This window comes from Hermetia illucens, chromosome 6 (genome assembly GCF_905115235.1).
Source record: "Hermetia illucens chromosome 6, iHerIll2.2.curated.20191125, whole genome shotgun sequence".
NCBI lineage: Eukaryota > Metazoa > Arthropoda > Insecta > Diptera > Stratiomyidae > Hermetia > Hermetia illucens.
In genome coordinates this window covers 20,208,666-20,229,041 of record NC_051854.1, presented here as the reverse complement: position 1 = coordinate 20,229,041, position 20,376 = coordinate 20,208,666, and the positions used below count along the sequence as shown (strand labels likewise).

General features: G+C 47.6%; 1 protein-coding gene across 2 annotated transcripts; it reads right to left on the bottom strand.

Annotated features, from left to right (window-relative positions):
• Positions 1 to 708: 708 nt before the first annotated feature.
• Positions 709 to 12,001, bottom strand: LOC119659413 (probable protein phosphatase CG10417). 2 transcript variants are annotated; one of them, XR_005250345.1, is made up of 6 exons: positions 11,198 to 12,001; positions 10,050 to 11,139; positions 2,448 to 2,872; positions 2,183 to 2,380; positions 1,505 to 2,123; positions 709 to 1,446 (listed from the first exon to the last, which is right to left on the bottom strand). XR_005250345.1 is itself a non-coding variant. In XM_038067487.1 (5 exons), the coding sequence occupies exons 1-5, from the start codon at positions 11,306 to 11,308 to the stop codon at positions 1,578 to 1,580; spliced, it is 2,370 nt and encodes a 789-aa protein (XP_037923415.1). In that variant the 5' UTR covers positions 11,309 to 12,000; the 3' UTR covers positions 709 to 1,577. The 2 variants fall into 2 exon arrangements, 1 of the variants encoding a protein (XP_037923415.1); XM_038067487.1 differs by having other exon boundaries at positions 709 to 2,123; positions 11,198 to 12,000.
• Positions 12,002 to 20,376: the final 8,375 nt, after the last annotated feature.

Sequence of the window (20,376 nt, the reverse complement as noted above, 5' to 3'; positions counted from 1 at the left end):
TGGAAAATCACAACCAATTAAAGCTACGACGATGAAATCTGCGCACGGTTGCTGGAAACCACAGCCTATTTTAGCTAACAAAAACTATTCCGCTGGAAACGTCTCACCACAGCCAGGCCAAACCTCTTACTGTACAAGACAATGATCTTGTCAGTGCTTACGTATTCCTCGAAAATTTGGGTTCTTAGCAACAAATTGGGCACTCTTATCCACTTTCGAGAGAAGAATCCTCTGAGGAATATTTGGCGCCCTACAAGACCATGAACGATTCAGTAGTTAAAGTACGAATCACGATCAATATGATGCAAGCTATACAAAATGCATGATTCAAACGCGGGGAACTACCCCTTTGAAGTAGTAAGGCGCTAGGGGGCAAATACGATTTCTAGGAGGTAGCCCAATTCATGTCAAGATCTGAAAACGGAGGGAATAAACTGGGCATGAACAAGAAGTGGCGAACGTGTAGAGAGAATTTACAGATACAGAGCTCAAAGTAGCTGAACACAGGGAAAAGAGAAAGGGCTCAATCGATGATGATGGCAAATCTTTTGTAAGGTTTCCAAATTGAAGGACACAATGCTGTCCTTCAATTTGGACGGAGAGAGTTGAGGATTTATCCGCAAGGTCAAGGGTCGACGTGATAATGTTATACCGCCATTGCAGTACACGGAACGACAAACTTAAAATGCAACAAATAAAACACAAAAATCTATTCTTAATCCTCTCTTTAATTTTATTTAAATATATTTTCTCATCTCAATGCATACTTTCTCTCATTGTTTTTGTGGTTTATTTTAATATTACTTATTTACGGCTCTTGTATTCATCATAAATACGAATTAACAATAAATGTAGGTGGAAACTGAACGATAGGTCTCAGAACGAGTATATAACCGGGAGCAATCGCGAACTGTACGGATTTGCACATTTTGCTGTTTCTGCCAAAATCTTATCGATAATTGTCAATAGGAAAAATCTGCTATAATTAAACCCAATGTCTTTCGTCCAATTTAACAGATCTGATCAATTGATTCCTATCGAGACGATCAGAACAAACTAAAGAAAGGAAATCAACGCGAGCAGCTCTTTCGCGGCAATAGGAAAAGCAAATGGATAAGGAACATAGTCACATTCTTTCACGGAAATTAAGCATAAATTCTAAAATATACAAGAATAATTATAATAATAAAATACACAACTAAAAATAATTATTAGTAAACTTATACATGTCCACCAGGAGGGACAGGATGTGTCCTCACCGCTAACATATCAAGATTCGCTCCATTACAAGCTAAACTGGGGGTAAATAAAGTGTGTATTACTAGATTCGTTTGTCCGTGACCAATTTGTAGCTACTTGTTCTGTTGTGAAGTTGAATTTAAACGAAGAAGACTCGCAAACAAAGAAAACTATCTCCTCCCCCTCTATCAAAGTAGTGATCCCGTTCTAAATAAATTCATTTGAAAATCCACGCACCACGGCGCATTTATTCTGTAACGATTACCTTACATTTCGTGTAAAATTCCTCACTCAAAATATTCAAGTCTTTTCTTTTATCGTTCGGGGGACTTTGTCATTCATGTTGTTGACGTTGTCGTCGACATTGTACTTTCACTCTCGACAGTGGTTAAAGTCGCGGTGGATTCGGTGGACGATGTGGTCACCGATGACATTGCAGCATCCTCATCTTGCATGGCTACCGCCTCCTTACTGCTCGCTACATTAGCTTCGTTCTCAGTCTTCAACCGTTTGCCCGCGTTATCATCATTGCTTGATGATGATGATTCACTTGGAGCTGCCGCGCCGCCGGAGACAATATTCTCATCACTTCGGGTTGGCGATGCAGGACGCTTCTTGGCTGCTGGAGGCGCGGCTCCTCCCTCAGTGATTGATGATTCATTGTCTAGACTGCTTATATCGTCTTCGGCATTTAATGGGGGAGCGAGACGTTTCTTTGCCGCGGCTGCCGCTGCTGCACTGCTCACGGGCATCGCTTCAGATTCAACGGAAATTTTTGTCGAGAGATTTTGAAGGGCGGGTTTGAAACGTATTAAAAGAGCCGTCATATTATCACAGCCAGTTCCGTCGCCCATTGTGTTCGGTGCAAGGCAATGGTCAAAGAGCTAAGAAATTCAAAAGAATGTTAACTAGTGCTTGTGTCACAGCATGGGACGTCTTTTACCTCTTCGCAAATTAGTGATAATTTCACACATCCCTCATCCAATCGCTTCTTTACAAACTCAACTACTTCGTCACTGGACATGTAATTCCAGATACCATCACACGCAAGAATCATAAACTCGTCAGCCGGCGAGATGATTAGCTTCCTAATGTCTGGCAGTGCGGAGATCATCTGCTTCTCCGGTGGTATATCTCGATTCTGAAATATAATTTAACATTCCCACATTAAACAAAGATTTTCAAGTAAAATTCGTCTGTCTTCTTACCATTTTGTAAGCATGATCTCCAATGGCTCGAGACAAATTCAATCCGCCATTGACGCGTCCGTCTAAAGTCACTTTGCCGCCAGCTTTCTGTATACGATCGCTCTCCTCTTCGTCTTCTGGTTTGTGATCAAAACTCATTTCGATTGCTTTTCCATTTCGGCAGACAACACATCGTGAATCGCCTGCATTCGCCACGTATAAGTCGCGTCCGCTCACTAGTGCCACAACTGCAGTGCAGCCACTATCTTTACCGGGCTCTTCAATCATATTGCGGCAGAAAGAAGTATCGTCGTCGTCTAGGAGGCCTTCCTCATCATCGTCGGTCTCTTCATCTTCTCCGTCTTCATTCTCATCTTCGTCCGACTCATCATCAAACGGTTCGCAATCCTCTTCACCGTCCTCTGTGCTGGAATTGTCCTCTTCGGCTGAAATAAGAAGGGATGGAAGGTGATGATAAATTTTGTGGATTTGGAAATCTCGAAACAAAAGTCCGGAGATCATTCTCACTGCACCAGGGAAGGTGCTAACAGGATCCCAAGCCAAAATGAAGCAGCCTACGCCGAGGACTGCGTGGCCAATGGGAAGCTTGGTCTTTAGTATGTGAATTCTGAATACTTTGCGCACCTTCACTTTCAAATAAGACCCTTACTCTGGTGGCCAGACTAATCAGGGTGGAAATTCTTCCCAGACTACTTGTATGAGCAAGATATCAACTCATATAAAAAATACGAAAAACACGATAGGAGAAGAGGTGGTGATACCAGGCGCATCATCGGACGACGGGTTGCTGGCATCCAGCGAGGAGACAGTAGCCTTCGAGGGTAATAAAGGGTGCCAACCGTAGCACCGCTCGGCTGAAACCAATCGGATGGGCCTTCCGAAGAAGCGAGACGTCAGACGGAAAAGTGGTTTTTAGCTTGGAATGCACCGCCGTCGAGCAGGGTATAGCGGGTACAAGCCATAGTACTCCTAAACCCCTACGACGGGATCCTCATGGCTGAGGATAAGCCGTAAAGGTGAAAGCATCCAGTCGACATCTCCAACGAACTGTTGGAGGAGATGAAGATCGACGATCCAAATATGCTGAAGATAGTGCAGATAATCTGCAGCATTCGAAGTGCGTCACAGCTGGTCATCTCTCATCGACTTCACACTAATAAAGGATCAATAGCCACCGAACCATCAATAGGGTCCAAAGCAAACATTTTAATTTATTCCACAGCACAAGAAACGATGATCGGGGCAGACCACCAGCATGTATCCTTGCAAGGAAGAGCTTGCATGCTTTTCTGTGTCTGGACTTGAACTTCATCGACCTAATCGTCGTCAAACGATAGCAGTTGAAAACGGAGAATATGTATATTTCCTCGGCTTACATGGCTCACGTCCCATCAGTTTCAAAACTGTAACATTTGACGTTCACCATAGCGAGCGACGAGGTAGCGGATGATGGCGCAAAACTTGGCGGGAAATTAGGTCCTGGGTCAATATTTCAATATACTAACCTCGAATTGGTCTCATTTTGAAGGTGAGGGGTTACATTATATGGGAGTCATACCAACATGAGGAAAGGCCATTTCCCAGGGCCGTGCGAGCCTAACTACACTTTCTTTCTAGACATTCCTCATATATATGAGTGGTCATGAGAGGTCAATAACTTCGCGAAACATTTATTTTTCCTTTAGTTCTCAATTTCGCACTCCATCACTTCATCGTTGTTGGTTCAGGGAAATGTACTTTAGATCTTTTCAGATCTTCCTGGGAGGCCTATACTCCTCCCAACCCATCAACCCGTTTGCCGGAAATCACATTAAGATAATTGTCCTTTTTTAAGGTTTTGTTGAAACAAAACCTTATTCGAATTGATTCGATGTCTGGCTGTCTGTCACACCCGATTTACTCGGAAATTGCTAAAGCAATTGCAACGAAGTTTGATGAGAACATGTGGTATGTGAATCCCTTTACACACGAGCAGATGCAGTAGTGACATGCAAGCGACGGGAAATGATCATCAGATGATGGTGCCCTTCGAGGCCGATATCAACACTTTCTTTGACAAACATTCAAAATGTGGTTGCGATTTAGCCTTGTTGGGGCATAGCACTTCGACAACGACTACGCGCTATCGTACGCGGTCCGTTGAAATGCGTTTCAAATCCTTATACGAGTTTGTTTAAGCGAATAGCACATTTAGTGGCACTTGCTGACATTTAGTTCAGCTTGTTAACTCAGCAACAACAGACCACATTATCTAGGTTAAGAGAAGGAACGGGATGAGTAACCATGAAAATAAACTCTGCAAGAACGGTTCGATAGGTAGGAGACCCATAGTATAGCAGAGCGAACAACTTAGGTAACGCATGCACCCAACCGAATCGCGTTAGCCATGACATCTCGGAAAACAATTTTTGACTGCAAACATTTTTTTTCGTAGAGAGGTGACGTTTTCAATTCAATTTATATTGTTAATTTTAGTGTGGAGTGGTTCAGTAGAGATTCGCAAATTGTACCAACTGGTCCTCCAGGTTGGGGGTTGGGTAGAGCTGACTGAAGGCGTATAACACACGGCGAACCTGGCAATGACAAAGGAATAACGATTTGGGCATTTTCTCATGAAACGTGCGCCCTCTGTACAGAGCTACAGCTAGCTGATACCCTGTCCCAATATAGGGCTGATGTAACAGCGTTACAGGAGATGCATTGGACAGGGACCGGTTTCCTGGAGAAGAGTCGCTACACCATATATTAAAGCGGCCATCCAGTAAGCCATGTCCTTTGTGTAGATTTCTTAGTCAGCCAAAAAAAGAAACTTGCTGTTATCCGCTTTGAAAACATAAGCGAACGGTTATGCACTCTGCGCTTCGAGGCAAGTTTAGAAACATAAGCCTCATTAACGTTCACGCCCCTACAGAGGAGGCTGCAGAGTCGGAGAAGGATACCTTCTATGAGGCAGTAGAACGAACCCACGAAGCCTGTCCCAGATATGATATCAAAATCATACTTGGGGATTTTAACAGCCAAGTAGGTAAAGAGCCCGTATTCAGGCGATATATACAAATGATAACGGACTGCGGATTATTCAATTAGCAGTGTCACACGAAATGGTTGTTGGAAGTACCTGGTTTGCGCGGAAAGCGGTCCACAAACATACGTGGGCCTCTCCAGACGGGACCACTTTCAACCAAATTGGCCACGCCTTGTTCGAACGCCGCCACCTCTCAGCCTTGATGAATGTCAGAACATATAGGGGGGCCAATATAGACTCGGATCACTATCTCGTTGGCATGGTGATCCGAGCTCGAATAACAAAACCACCCAAAATCCCCTCTGACAATCAGGTGAGAGTTAACACTGAAGCCATCCACAACACAGCCCTCCGTGGCACCTATAAGAGGGAAATGGATGCTGCAATGACCGCAGTCAACAGAGGACCTGGAGGTGAAGCATCAACAAATGATCTTTACAACCACCTGAAGAACGTTGTCATGGATACGGCCACAAACATACTTGGCCCCAGCCGCAAAAAGAGTCGGAACGGCTGGTTTGACGATGAATGTAAGCTATTACCGGAACGGAAGAATGCTGCATACCGAGTAATGTTGCATTCTCAAAAGACACAGGCACGTGCGGAGACTTATCAAGAACTCTGGCGAGCGGAGAAGCGACTTCATAGACGGAAAAAGGAAGCCTGGAAGAACCAACAAGACTGTGAACTCGAAAAGTAGAAGGAGCAACCACACCAGGCGCAGAAGTTTTCCCAACAACTCAGCAGGATGAAGCCTTATACACCCTGATGCTCATCCTGCCGAAACAAAGAGGGAAATCTGATTTCCGACAGAATGGGCGGGGTTAGAGGTCCCGCCAACTGAAGACGCCGGACAAATATTGCCACCACCAAATTGAAGAAACAGCCCGTGCAATTCATCGGCTTAAGAATCATAAGTCGCCAGGAGCCGATGGAATCAAAGCCGAATTGGTTAAATATGGGGCGACCAATTATACCAAGTGGTTCACCAACTTGTGTTCAAGGTGTGGAACAGCGAATCATTGCCTGACGACTGCATTATCTGTCACATACATAAAAAGCTGCAGGGCTGCAATTATAGAGGTATCACGACGCTGAGTACCATCTATAAGATATTCTCCGCTATCTTGCTAAGCCGGATAGTCCGATACGCTCAGAACATCATTGGCCCATACCAAAGAGTCTTCACTCCAGGCAAATCAGCAACAGATCAGATACTCTCTGCGGCAAGCGATGGAAAAACTGTTGGAATATGGATATCAGTTGCACCACCTTTTCATCGACTTTAAAGCCGCCTATGATAGTATAGTCAGGGTAAAATTGTGCACGGCCATGAGAGAATTCGGTATCTCGATGAATTCCCGATGAATTTGATATGACTGACTAGGCTGGCTCTGAGCAATGTGCGAGGCCAGATAAAAGTAACAGGATCATACTCAAGACCATTCGACATCAACAGGGGATACCCTATCATGCGTCCTCTTTAACCTAGCCCTGGAGAAAGTGATTCGTGATGTTGACGTAAATTCAAGAGGTACGATATTCTTCAAGTCCACCCAACTACTGGCCTATGCTGACGATATCGACATCATTGGAAGAACGACCCGAGACCTACAAACTGCCTTCATCCAGATCGAGCAGACGGCGCGACATCTTGGGCTGCATATCAATGAAGGCAAGACAAAGTATATGGTGGCAATGTCAGCATCGAAAACCAACCAACATCAAACCGCACTGATCAAACGGGAAAAATAAAGATAGGAGACTACAACTTTGAGACCATTGATAATTTCTCCTATCTAGGGTCGAAAATCAACCGATAACAGCTACAATGAGAGAGAGCTTATTTCAGCTTACAAAAACTGTTCCGCTCGAAACGTCACTATAGGGTCAAAGCTCTTACTGTACAAGACAATGATTTTGTCAGTCCTCATGTATTCTTTGGAAAGTTGGGCTCTTAGTAAGAAAAATTGCGAAATCTTGGCCGCGTTCGAGAAAGAATCCTCCGAAGGAACGAAATCTATAAGCGATACCACGGCCGTCTGTCTGGTTATGGATAAAATCTGGCTCAACAGGTTACGGTGGGCGGGTCACTTAATCCGTATGGATGAGGGTGATCCAGCCCGGAAAGTCTATAAGGGCAATATCTATGGTAGAAAAAGAAGACGAAGAAGAAGGGTTACTGACACCATGTTCGAATCGACGGTACTTACTGAGGACAAAGTCTTAACTATCTAGTCTCCGAGCGCCTTCGAGTAGAGAAGGCTTTGCGCAAAAATTGTTCTGGTCTAAACCGCCTCCGAGGAAAGCAATGTGTTAGGATTATGAGAAAGGATTTTGCTAGTTATTTGAGGCTAACGGTAACGAGACAGACCCTCCCTGAGATGGAGCGATGGCGTAGGTCAGGACGCCAGACAGCTTTTAGGGATATTGAAGTGATGGATCTCGGCGCAAAACCGGGATGCCTGGAGTTCCTTATTAAAGCAGCCGTAGACCGTATACTGGTTGTTGCGCCGTTGATGATGATGATAGTATCAAACGTTTTTGAGAAATGGTGGAGTCGTGAGTTAAGTCATTTAACAACGAAGTCCGTAAAGACTAAAGATTGAAAGCAGTAAATCGATGTTTCATGAAACCATGCTGCTCTTTCACTATGAGCTGATCGAAGTGCGCGGTCAGCCAGTCGTTGACGTATCTTTCGAGAATTTTGGAGCGAGAGGATAGAAGAGAGATGGGGCGGTAGTTCACAGCTACAGTAGTAACTCCACTTTTGAGGATAGGGAATTTGTTGAAAATTATACACAGAGACTAGAAAGGTCATCGAGATCAGGTCCAATGAGAAACTCGACTAAGTAAAGGATATAAGAGGAATGGCGGGATATTCGGAGCAATTTGCATCTAGGAAAGGTGTAAAGGGTGCAATGGACGAGAAAGTACAACACGAGAGAGAGGTAGATTGATCGGTTCATGGGATTGTTGTGGGGAGTTCGCAGTGGAGTCAATAAAGTCGACGCAAGAAGAGAAAGATTGGGTGGGATTACAGGGGATATTAAGTGGCGACGAAAACGATTTCTAGACGCCGCGAGCAAGCGCGACCTTGACGCTCAACAAGTATCTCTCATGCGCTTTTTAATCATTGACTTCACAGTGGAACTCATAATCTTGAAACTAACACGGCCGATGTTATTCTTAGAAGTCAAAAACTTTGCCCGCAGTGCATTTTTCAGGCGAATGGATCTACGTGATGAACCGAATAGGATAAGAACGCAGACAAGTAGAGGAAGGAACATAACACGAGAAGAGATCGGAAAAGATCATGTAATAATTGCTGAGAGCTTGATCCCAGTTTGAATTAGGAAATATGCGCCGGATAGGTTCGAAAGGAAGAGACCGGCAATGCGGCCCAAGGAGTTTTTGATAGTGATGAATTGCATAGCAGAACAAGTAAAATATGAGAGTAACATGAAAGTGTGGGCGAGGTTGCTGGAATCAATCGGAAAGATAGAATGATTGGATTAGTTTAGCATGAGGAGAATAAAATCTCCGTAGAGGAATACAGGAAGAGAAGGGAACCCGATAGTAAGGAGTTCCGATAAACTACCAAACAATTCTTCATACAGGTGGAAGAGGCAAGCACAGGGGATTTGCAGAAACTTCAAGGACAGCGATGAATAGAACTGCCAAGAACCGTTAAGCCCAGTGAAATTACTCCGTTTGATCCATTTATGGGCTAGGTGACTTCTCTTGTTTGGAGGACCTGTCCGTACCCCATATTACAGTAACTAGCCTTTTCATTCACAAGAGGCGGAACTTTACCGGATGTCATACGGGTAAGAAGCGATTTTACATCGTGAACTACTTTGAACCTCCCGGGATTTCGACAAGAATCGAAGTTCGAGCCCGTCACAGCCGCCATCAATAGAGCATCCAATTCCTTCCGTCCTTCGATCCGACTTCATTATTCCGCAATCAGCCAGACGTTGTGAAGCCGCTTTGGGACTAACCGACGATGTGCGTAGCATCCAAGGAAAGACATTTTTATGGTGGCCAGCAAGATAGCTCTCCAGCTGAATCCTATACGTCGTCGATGTTGATTTTGTTTGATTTCCCTAACCCTGCGAGAAGTGGTGGACGCAACACGTAAACCACCATTCGGGGACGATGTTAGCGCTTATCTTGTTACGTACACCCAGACAACGCCTAAGTCTACTGTTGATCGCGATATTGCCGATCTGATTGGAAGTTCATCACTGGTCAATTGAGATCCAATTGACGTCCTGGCAGGCTCTGTGTTTCGTGTGTGATGCGGATGAAACTTGCAGAACTCTACAGACTTATTGCGATTACCAAGACCGTGCCTCCTCATCCCAATTTATCTTCAAATAATGAAAGTTCAAACATTTTCCCTTAGTCGATTTGGAAGGATTTAAATCAAGGGTCAAACAGGTCACAGATGTGAACTTCCCAGCGGTTTTTGCTGCCAAACATGAGAAGAACTTGGAGGAGCGAATTTCATTCTTATCAAATGTTTTAGTTACTAAAAATGGTTGGGCCATGCATTAAACCGAAGAACTCACCATGGAAATCAGCATCATCATCGGAACTGCTGTCGTCCATTTCTCCTTGTGCCCGTACCTTAGCATTCGCACTGGAACCGCCTGCGGCCACTGAGGTTGTGCTTGACGAGATTCCACTGGACACTGCGCCCTTAGAACGGACCGCGGGGGTTCCACCTGCTGCTGCCCTCTCATGTGATTTGCTGCCAATAGAATTGCTTGAGACCTCTCCGTTACCCGAGCAAGCCGGGGATGAAGTCGAACTGGAGGACGAAGACGTGATGTCGCCATTCTGCACTTTCGTCTTCCTCCCCAATGAGACCTCCGAGTCCTGGGAATTTATCACGTCATTCGATGAACTGTCGGCGACACCATCCGCGCTCTTCATCCCGTTTGTGTCGCTCACGGAAACCGCCTCGTTCGATTTAGTACTGGGAATTTTCTGATTGGCAGAGTCTGCGCTGTTGACCGGGCGAGCTTCGATCTTGCTGCACGAGCTGCTCACACAGGAGTCGCCGATGCCGAGGTCGGGCATGTTGATAGACGACTTGACCGCCTCCACAGCCAGGGACGATGTCGAACTTGAGGGACCGCACCCTGCATCGCCCGCAAAGTTGGCCGCCTCGTCCAGGTTATTCGAGACGGCATTGGGGTTACGTCGTCCACGCAGGAATGGTGACAGTGGTTTGGCGATTCCGGAGCCCGAGGCTCCAGCCTCGTCTTGCTTGAGTTTGTTCAGGAGCGGGAATTTCGCAGCCGCGCCTTTGTACTTCTCCAAGACTTGGTCGAGTGGCAGCGACCCCTCCTGGCACAGTTCCATGATGTCCTCCTCCTCATCGTCCTCGGCCACCTCACTGTCCTGGTTCGGGTTCTTCTCTGCGAGGCGCTTCAGCTCCTCGATGACCTCTTCCTCCAGAAGAGTCCTGTCGAAGCCGAGGAAAGCATCTTTGAGGGCCTGTTCGAAGTCGCCGCTTTTGTAGGCCGGCAGTTCCTTGAGAAATGCGGGCAGCCGCTCGGCGCAATAAGTCGCCACCTCGGCGCCCCCATGCCCGTCGTACACCGAAAACAAGGACGTGTTCACATCGAAGTCGAGGAAGCAGTTGTGCGCGTCCTGCAAGGAAGAAGTCACTGACACTGGGCCGGACACCGAACCGAATAACTGTTCTTACCTCTTGGCTGATCCGCCAGCCCTGCATGGAGCTGGCGCCGACCTCCATGAACTCGTTCGCGTCGTCGCTGGACGCCTTCTCTGTGTTGGGCACTGTCAGGTAAGCCCCCATGTTGACGTTTCCGCGCCTTTAATTCCACGTCGTGGACTCGAGTCTGACGTTCACACGGGGCCCGCCAGTGAGCAAAACAAAACCTCAATTTCCGCACAAACTCGCCCCGACCCGGACAGCAGGAATTCCGGAACGTCTTCGCGTTTGTTTCACTGAGTCTGGACCCCGCTCCCACTGGGAACCGCGGAAAACTTCGGGAAATTTGGATCAGCGACTCGCGGTGGCTCGGGATCGTTCTTCACGCGGAAAACTGGAAAACTCACAAGAGATTTTGTCACGCGGCCGCCAGCCACCAAAATGCGCGCTCCCCGTCCACGATACGAGTCTGCACGCTGTCGTCGGAGCGTTTTCCACTAAAAATCAAAGGAAAATCGTGCGGCAACCTCTGTCCGCCATGCACAAAACTATTTTTTCTATTTTTCCTGTTGTACAAATCGCCGCCGAATTTGAACGCACGGACTCGAGCGGGCGAGACGGGCGAAAGCTGGTCGGCAGGCGGTCGTCCCTGTTGCACTCGCGCTGGCCGCCGGACAACAAACGTGCGAGCGAGCGGGACGGGCAGATGGACGCGGTAAAATTTTCGTTGGCCGCTGCCGTTGGGAAACGTGTTTTATCTCGTTCGTGTGCGCGGGGCGTGGGGCCGGGGCAGGGACTCAGTTCGCGCTCACGTTGTCGCATGCAAGCGTATGTGCCGAGTGTTGGCGGCCCGGTGCATCTGAATGGAATACACGTGGAATGCGCTTGCGCAATGTGTGTGATTTGCATGTGCAAATGCAAGGATGTGTGGGTTGATGCAATTTGCAGGCAGGCGTGCCAATCGTTGAGACATGAAATGGTGGCGTTGACAGCGGGTCTTCTGTTCGCTCCTGGGTTATGTATCGGCTAGGAAACGGTCACCGCTCCCATGAACTTTTGTTATAATTGTGAAGATGGCGCTGGCGTGTGGACGACTGTTAACAGGAAGCCATTTGTTGATCCTGACGCGGTGACTGCACGGGAAGTTGGCGTTCATTAAATAAAGTGTAGTGTGAAGTGGACAGTTCGATGGCGTCATGGAGCGGTGCTTCTTATCTCAGGTGAGTTAATTATTCCTTGCATAACGGCGCAAATGGTATTAATAAGATTCTCTTGTTCAAAGGTGAGTAATCTTCAAAAGAATAACATCTTTGGGTTCCCGGCCCCTGAGAGCGTGGGATGTTTTCACACTAAAACCACCTCTCGGTAAGTTACAATTGAAATTTTTGCCCGTAGTTTCTTTCTTCTTTGCATATTTATATGCATTTGTAGGGAAAAGGCATATTGGTCAACTCCAACAATTTGGGGGAATTTGCTGTGAAACTGGCTATTCCTCATAAGCCTTTGTCCCGATGGCATGTACCTTGTAAGAGTAGTTGTCGTGGTTATTTTTTGGGTAGGTTAGGTGATTGCTTTCAGGCACGGAGGCTTGGCCTGCTGCAACGGTACACGGTCATTGGGCTGCCAACTAACCACCTTGGCTTCGTCAAAGAGCTAGCCTCGAACTACTTTACAAATTACTTCGCACTAGTCCTCTCGTTCGAAAAGTGTCAGACTCCTATCTTAGACAGATGACCAGCTAAAACGTTCCCCGGCGGCATTTAGGACTCTATCCCGGAACTCTTTGACACATTACTTCAGGCCAAGCCGAAGCCAAGCCGAATCCCGTGATTCAGGCTGCCTTAGCTAGCCTAGCATTTCTCCTACCCATCTTCCTCTTATGGTTTAAGGTTTGTGGAAAACAATTATTGTATCCGGGGAGACTTGCCACCCTTTCATAGAAAACTGATGGCGATATCACTCTCACCTCCTGCAGAAGAAAAACTGTGGCAGGTATAATGCACCACATGCTGGCAATAAATGCAATCGGGCGACCGTGATTCCTAAGATTTCTGCCATACGCAGAGACTTGGGGCTCTGTCTTCTTATTTCTCTCGCCTTTTCTGAGGTAAATAAAGGTGCGCTTGGCAGCATGGAAAGCGTTCAGAATAACTTCTGCTATCACCATTACTGCTGGCTCCGAGACGGTTCGGTTGGTGGACACAACTCACACAGCCCTTCGTCTTTGTACTTGCGCTAGGCGCTTATGGTACACTTCCTTACTGAGGGAGTCAGCTTGTACTTCGGAACCGTAAAAAAGATCGAATTGCAGTGCACACATCAGGAAACAACCCCTATTGGTTAAGGGATCTCCGACATTGGACATCAGCCGGGAAATGGCAAATATTCTAGCCGGAGCGTTCGAACAAGTTCATCTTCGTGTCTATTATGATGCCTAGGTCAGCTTCGACAAGACCATTGTTTCACCAAACTGACTAGGGAGGACTGTACGAGCCCTCTCCCTTGTCAGGACAACGAATTCTGTTTCTTACAGAGCTAGGGAGAATCCATGCTCAGCCATCCATCTGTTTACTCGCTGCATCACCATTCCCAGTATGAGCTGAGCTCATTCAACCGTGGGTGCCTCGCGTGTCCGACCAAATGCGATTCATAGAAGACTATCGTTTAAGGCGTTCCAATGGTAGATCCCTGAGCCGCCCCCAATGTGACCTTCATTTTGTGCAGGCCTTTCCGGGTCTCGTGAAGCAGGGTACGATCCTTTAAATCATCATCATCATCATCAACGGCGCAACAACCGGTATCTGGTCGAGGTCTGCCTTAGTAATTTCAGACATCCTGGCTCTGTGTCAAGGTCCACCAATTCGATATCCCTAAAAGTTGTCTTGAGTCCTGGCCTACGCCATCGCTCCATCTGGGGCAGGGTCTGCCACGTCCTCTTTTTCTACCATAGATATTGTTCTTATTGATTTTCCGGGCTGGATCATCCTCCCCCATACGGATTACGTAACCGGCCCACCGCAACCTGTTGACCTGGATTTTATTCACAACTAGACGGTCATGGCTACGGAATTATCCATCCACATGTAAGCGGCCAAAAGTTCTTCCGAGGATTCTTATTTCGAACTACGCCAAGTGTTCGCAATTTTTCTTGCTAAAAATCCAGATCTTCGAGAAGGAGTGGACTGGCAGTAAAAGCTTTGACCCTATGGTGAGACCTTCCGAGCGGAAAAGTTTTTGTAAGCCGAAATATGCTCTGTTGGCAGCCAACGACGGTACATGGATTTCATCGCACTAGTTATTATCGGTTATGATTTTCCACCCTAGATAGGAGAAATTCTCAATGATCTCAAAGTTGTAGTCTCTAATCTCTATCGTTCTTATTTGACCAGTGCGCTTGATGTTGTCGCTTTTTTGTTCTTTGGTTCCGACGTTGCCTTCATATATTTCGTCTTGAATCCATTGATGTACAGCTCACGATCTCGCGCCGATAGCCGCCTGCTCGATCTGGATGAAGGCAGTTTGTACATTTCTGGTTGGTCTTCCCACGATGTCAATATCGTAATCATAGACCAGTGCTTGGATGGTCTTGAAGAGGATGGTGCTTCTTGCATTAACATCCGCATCGCGGAGCACTTTTCCCAAGGCCACATTAGTCAGCGGCAGCCTAGTCTTTCTTATCAATTTCGTTGGGATACCGAATACCGAACCAGCGATTTGATCGCAGTTCTTCTGTCTGTGCCTGGGTCTTGTGGCTGATTTACTTCTCTTTTGAGAGCTTCGACAAATGTTCGGACGTCGATTTTCCTGATGTTCCACTTGGTAGGTATTTGCCGGACGTGAAAACATTGAGAGAAGTCTTTTGCCACTTCGAAGGGAATGTACTGATGATCAGTGGCCACGAAATCTTAAAGTAGCTTTCATCGTTTTTTTTGGAATTGGAATGGCACGTGGAATAAGTTTTCTAATGTGGCTAGCATATCTGTCCATTTTACGGAATTGAAGGCATTTTTCACATTAAGCGTTATGAGGAACACTATCCGTCGAGATAGGCGGCTGTGCGCCTCGGCTCGATGAACCGCATCCACGACTTCCATAACAGCATCAACTGTGGATCTCTCTGTTCTGAACCCGAACTGCCTTGGGGATAAGTCCCTGGCAATGCGGATAGCTTCAGCGAGTTTACTTTTGATGAGCTTGTCGAGCACTTTTCCGGCCGTGTTAAGCATATACAGCGGTCGGTATGCAGAAGGGGGCTCTGAATCTCCTTTACCCTCGCTGATTAGCGCGAGTCTGGCCACCTACCAGCGACAAGGAAAAATGCTCTCCTTCAAGCAAGCGTTGAACACCCGATGCAGCAAGTCTGGCCGTTGACAGAACACCTGTTGCAGTTGGCGTCTTCGTGTTTTTCATAGTGAGAACCGCTTCTTCGAGCTCTCATTGTGTCACGGGGACAATCCTCGACTCTTTCCGCGCTATTCACATCAACCGGTATAGGATGTCTGGGAAATAATGCCCATACAATGCGGTCCATCCTCCGCACAGCCCCGATTTTCCGGGTGACAAGCTTATAGCCAAGCCCCCACGGGTCCTCACACACCTCGTTGACCAGGTTCTGCCAGCCTCGAGCTTTGCTTTTATATATCGTGCTGCGGAGTCTCCTTTTTGCTGATCTATACTGGACGTTTATGGCGCATGCCTCCTTGTTGGCGTGTAAACGTTGTGCCAAACGGCGGAGCTTATCACACTTCCTCCGTAGTTCGACAATTTTTGTCGTCCACCAGTAGAAGGCTTATCGCGGATGGGACCCTTCCGGGGCATGGAAGCCTCACATGCCGTCGTTATCAAGCTCATCACTAAATTTACGACGGTGTCAGCTGCAACGCTACCACCCCTGGAGCGCCCTCCAGCGCGGCGCAGATCCGGTGTTTAAAACTACGAGCCGCCATTTCCAAAATCCGTTTCCCTCTGGAGTCTGGTTCAGGTATGCCCCATTCAAGGGCCCTAGCATTAAAATCACCGCCTACCAGGATTCGCCCCTCCGTACTCGAAACGGCGTCTTCCAGAGCATCAAGCCGGCGCCGAAAGTTCGGCATCGTCTCATTCGGCGTCAGGTAAACGCCAAAAAACCTTATCCCTAAACACCGAAACCAGGCAAACCCATTCCATCGGCCTTCGGCAAGAACACGAAGTTGAACGTCGTCTCGAATTCAGAGGGCAGCGGTGCCTGATAAGTTGAGATGCCATGAAGCCGGGTCCCAATTTCGGCATTTCTCGCTGATTGGCACTAGATCAGCATTTATCTCCGCAGCGAACTGCGCTAGCGACTGACGAGCGGTTAATTTGTAAAATGCAGATCATGCCATTCGTGCCCTAGTCTTTAAAGTTCCGCCGCAAAAGATCGGATACCGTCCTCAGCCCACAGTATGTGCGACGCTCTCACCAGACCCGCCACGGTCCTTGCAGAGCACTCAGCTTTCGCTTTCGTTGCAGGTCCTCGCTTAGCCCGAGGTTCGTGGAAGAAAGGAGGAACCGGGAGGAAACTCTAGGTGAAGTGCTATAAAAGGTCCTCGCTTGATGACCTACCTAGCCGCATCTCCGGCATGCTGTCCTCCTGTCCGGTCCCTTGCAAGCTGCTAACCTGTGTCCATAGTCCAGACACCTGTAGCACTTGGTGGGAACTATTCGCATTCCTACCCTGCATACTACGAATCCAATTTTAACTTACCCGCTACTAAGGAGTTTCTTCGCATATTGCTCGGTAACTTCCACCACGACGAGTTTTTGGCCGTACGCATTTACAGAGGTGATACCCATCCGGGCGTTGGTTACCTCTGGACATTCACGCTTTATCGTCTCCTTCACTTCAATCTTTTCTGTGAGGCAGTTAAGATCCCGGATTTCTAGAGAACTCGTAGGGTCTAGGCTAGAAACAAGAGCCTTCTCCCCCAATAACCTCTTGACCGCTTCGCAGAACGTACTAGTCGTCTTTGGGCATAGTTCGATGAGGACTCCGCCATCCCTCGTTTTGTGTATGGAAGACACCTCCCTTCCGTTGTCTTCGGGTTTCATTCTGTAGCGGATTTCATTAAGGGCAAGTGTTTTCCGTCGCCCTTAATGAGCAGAGCCGACGGTCTAGTCCCTCTTCGTATACTCGTCGTTTCTGCCACTGGCTTTTGGTTTGCAGTCTGCTTGTTTTTGGACAGGTAGGTCTTTGACGGCCTAATCAGTTGTTTTTACCGATCACTCTCTACATTTTTTTGACTTCCACGATTGCTCCGCCAGCTTTGTGACTTTCATCCCGCTACCCACAGGTAGGCGAGCCACTCAGGCGGGTGAGTTTCATTCCATGGTGAATTGCATCATTCTCGTATGAAGCTCGGACGAATCCCCGCTAATCACCTCGCGCCTCCACAATACCCAACCCCCAGCTGATACCGTGCTTCAGCGACAAACCCGACTCCTGGTCCGCCCATTTTAGGGACGCAGATCAAATCTCACGCGCCGTGCACCCTTTCTCCTCGAAACCTCAGCCCCGGAGACAAAAGGCTTTAACCTGGACACGGAGATGTTCTTGGGCCTGCCGTCGACGTCAAGCCTAAAGAAGTGCTCCCCTCTGTTCAGCATTTTATATGCTGGCTGCAAGGGCTTCCGGGAAGCATGCACGCGAACCAAGATGTATGTGCAGACATCCAGGTCCTTAGGGGTGTTAGCCCTCGTCGAAGAATGACGGGATGGCGGGGGCGATTTTAATGTTGCCACGGTGTTCCGGAGCAAACGTAAAAACCCAGTGGTGGAAACGGTCGACTTGGTATCGAACACAGGATCGCTGGGGAGTCTCAAATTCTCCCCGTATACCAACTCGGCGGAATTGGCGGCAAACTCTTCGCGATGGGCTGTACGTAGGGCAAGTAAAACGAAAGGCAGAACTTGTGACCACGATGAGTAATCGTGTGCCATTATAGCGGCCTTCAGTGTCCTATGTCAGCGTTCCAGCACCTCATTGGATTGCGGATGGTACGCACTCGTCCGGTGGCGTTTAAAGTCCAGGAGTTTGCCCAACTCTGAGAACTGGATTCCCTGGTCAGTAATGACTTCGGCCGGAACTCGGTGCACAACAAAGGGCCTCGATGCACGATTGTGTGAAAATATCGGCCAGAGGTATTTCTTCAGGCCACCGCGTGAACCTATCAGCGATTGTCAGGCAATACTTGAAGCCATGCGAATCTCGCAAAGGGCTAATAATTTCGATGTGGATTGTGTGAAAATGCTTTGTAGAGCGAGGAAATGAGCCTACCTCTTTCCGTACGTGCTTGGTGAGCCGAAAAGGGGAGCTCTCGAAATTTGAATTTGGAGTTGTCCCTGAAGCTCTACGTTAGCCTTTTGTGCCTCGGCGATTGCTGAAAATCAACCGTGGCAGGGATTTTAACCTCTGAAACGCGTGATAAAGCATCTGCAACTACATTATCTTTGACGGACATATGCTGGATGTCCGGAGTTGATGAGGGGACGCTTTGTCGAGCTTCTGCTTAAATGCGAAGGTAAGAGGCTTGTGGTGCGTGAACACTGAACGTCCTGCCTTCTAGGGAGTATCGGAATTACTTTATTGCCATGTATGGGGCTAATAGCTCACGATCATAAGTGCTGTAATTCTGTTGAGCTGTATTCAATTTCTTGCAAAGGAAGCTCAACGGCTGCCAGATTTGATTTACCTTTTGGTGCAGGGCAGCACCTATCGCGATGTCTCAGGCATCGACGAATGCAGCTAGGGGTGCATCTGCGTAAGGAAATGACAAGAGTGTAGCGGCAGCTACCTGTCGTTTGGCTAGCTCAAAAGCGTGGACGGCCTCTGTAGACTTCGCAATCGCGCGTGAGTCTTTAATTTTAGATTCAGACAAGTAGGCATTGAGCATCGCTTGATGTTGTGCGGCTTTGAGCAAGAAACGACGATAGAAGTTAAAAATGCCCAAAAACCTTCACAGAACTTTGGGCGTCTTAGGTTGTAAGAAGTCTTATGATTGTCTGGATCCGGTTGGATTCCCTCAGGGAAAACTTCACTTGCTGTTGAAGAAATTTGCGCCTTTCAACGTTAAGTACAAACCGGCCTCAAGGGGACGTTGCAAAATACGAGATGTTCCGAACGCCCAGACTCAGGAAGAAGCGGCCAAAACATCATCCAGGTACACAGGGATGCACAGAGTGGATGAACCTCTAAAAAGTTTGTGCCGTCTTGCACAGAACAAAAGGGAGTGTGAAGGGAGTGATTGATAGGCTGACAGTAGACCAGGTGGTAACTTTTTCTGAAGACCTGAGCGAAGTTATGGGGTGGATAAGAGACCTATTCTGCAGATCCACTAGCAATCCATTGTGGCTTAGAAAGTCTACGCCTAATATGGGACTGCTGATATCCGTCATGAAAACGTTCGTCGATGACTTAGATGTCTACTTGAAGTGGCCGTAAGTGTAAATGTTTGAAGAATCTGCCGCCACTAGTTTGAGTTGATGCGGAATCAGTTTGTGATTTCGCGATACCTGAACTGAGGTGTCTGCGCTTGTGTCGATCAGGTAATAACCCTTACTCAAAGGATCGAATATTCTTAAGCGGCGTGGAGTTGCGTTCTGGGTATCCGCCGCCGGAGCTCCCAACGAGTTGTTTTTTGAAGCCGTGAACGTGCACAGGCTGACACATTTCTTTGCTTTGTCGGCAAAGATACGTTGGTACCAGCAAATTTCAGGACTCGTTGAGGACCCCGACGCACGACTACCCGATGGCCCACCGTCTGCTGAAGCTCAGCGATATGGCCTGTGGCTTCCCGCGACATTTCATTGACCACGGGGCGCGCGTGCACTTCGTGGATTTTTACAGCAGTGTTTGCTAACACCACCAACGATGCGGAGTCCGCACAGTCCAAGATGGTCTGAATGCTTCCGGAAGTCGCTGCAACCACAGCGACTTCAGAAGCTCAACCCCAACCTTATCCCCACTCAACTGCTTCATCTCATGCAGCATATCGCTCGGGAAACGATCGCCTAAGGTGTGCTCCGCCAGCAAGTGATTCAGCTTTACTGACTCACTTACGGACAGTCGATTGACGAGGGTGCCCGTTAACTTCGAGTAGGAACACTCCTCCACAACATCGGTGACGAATCTAATCGACTTCTCGTCCAGGTCAATCGGCTATCTTCCAGAAGTGTCGATAGTGTGCAATAACAAT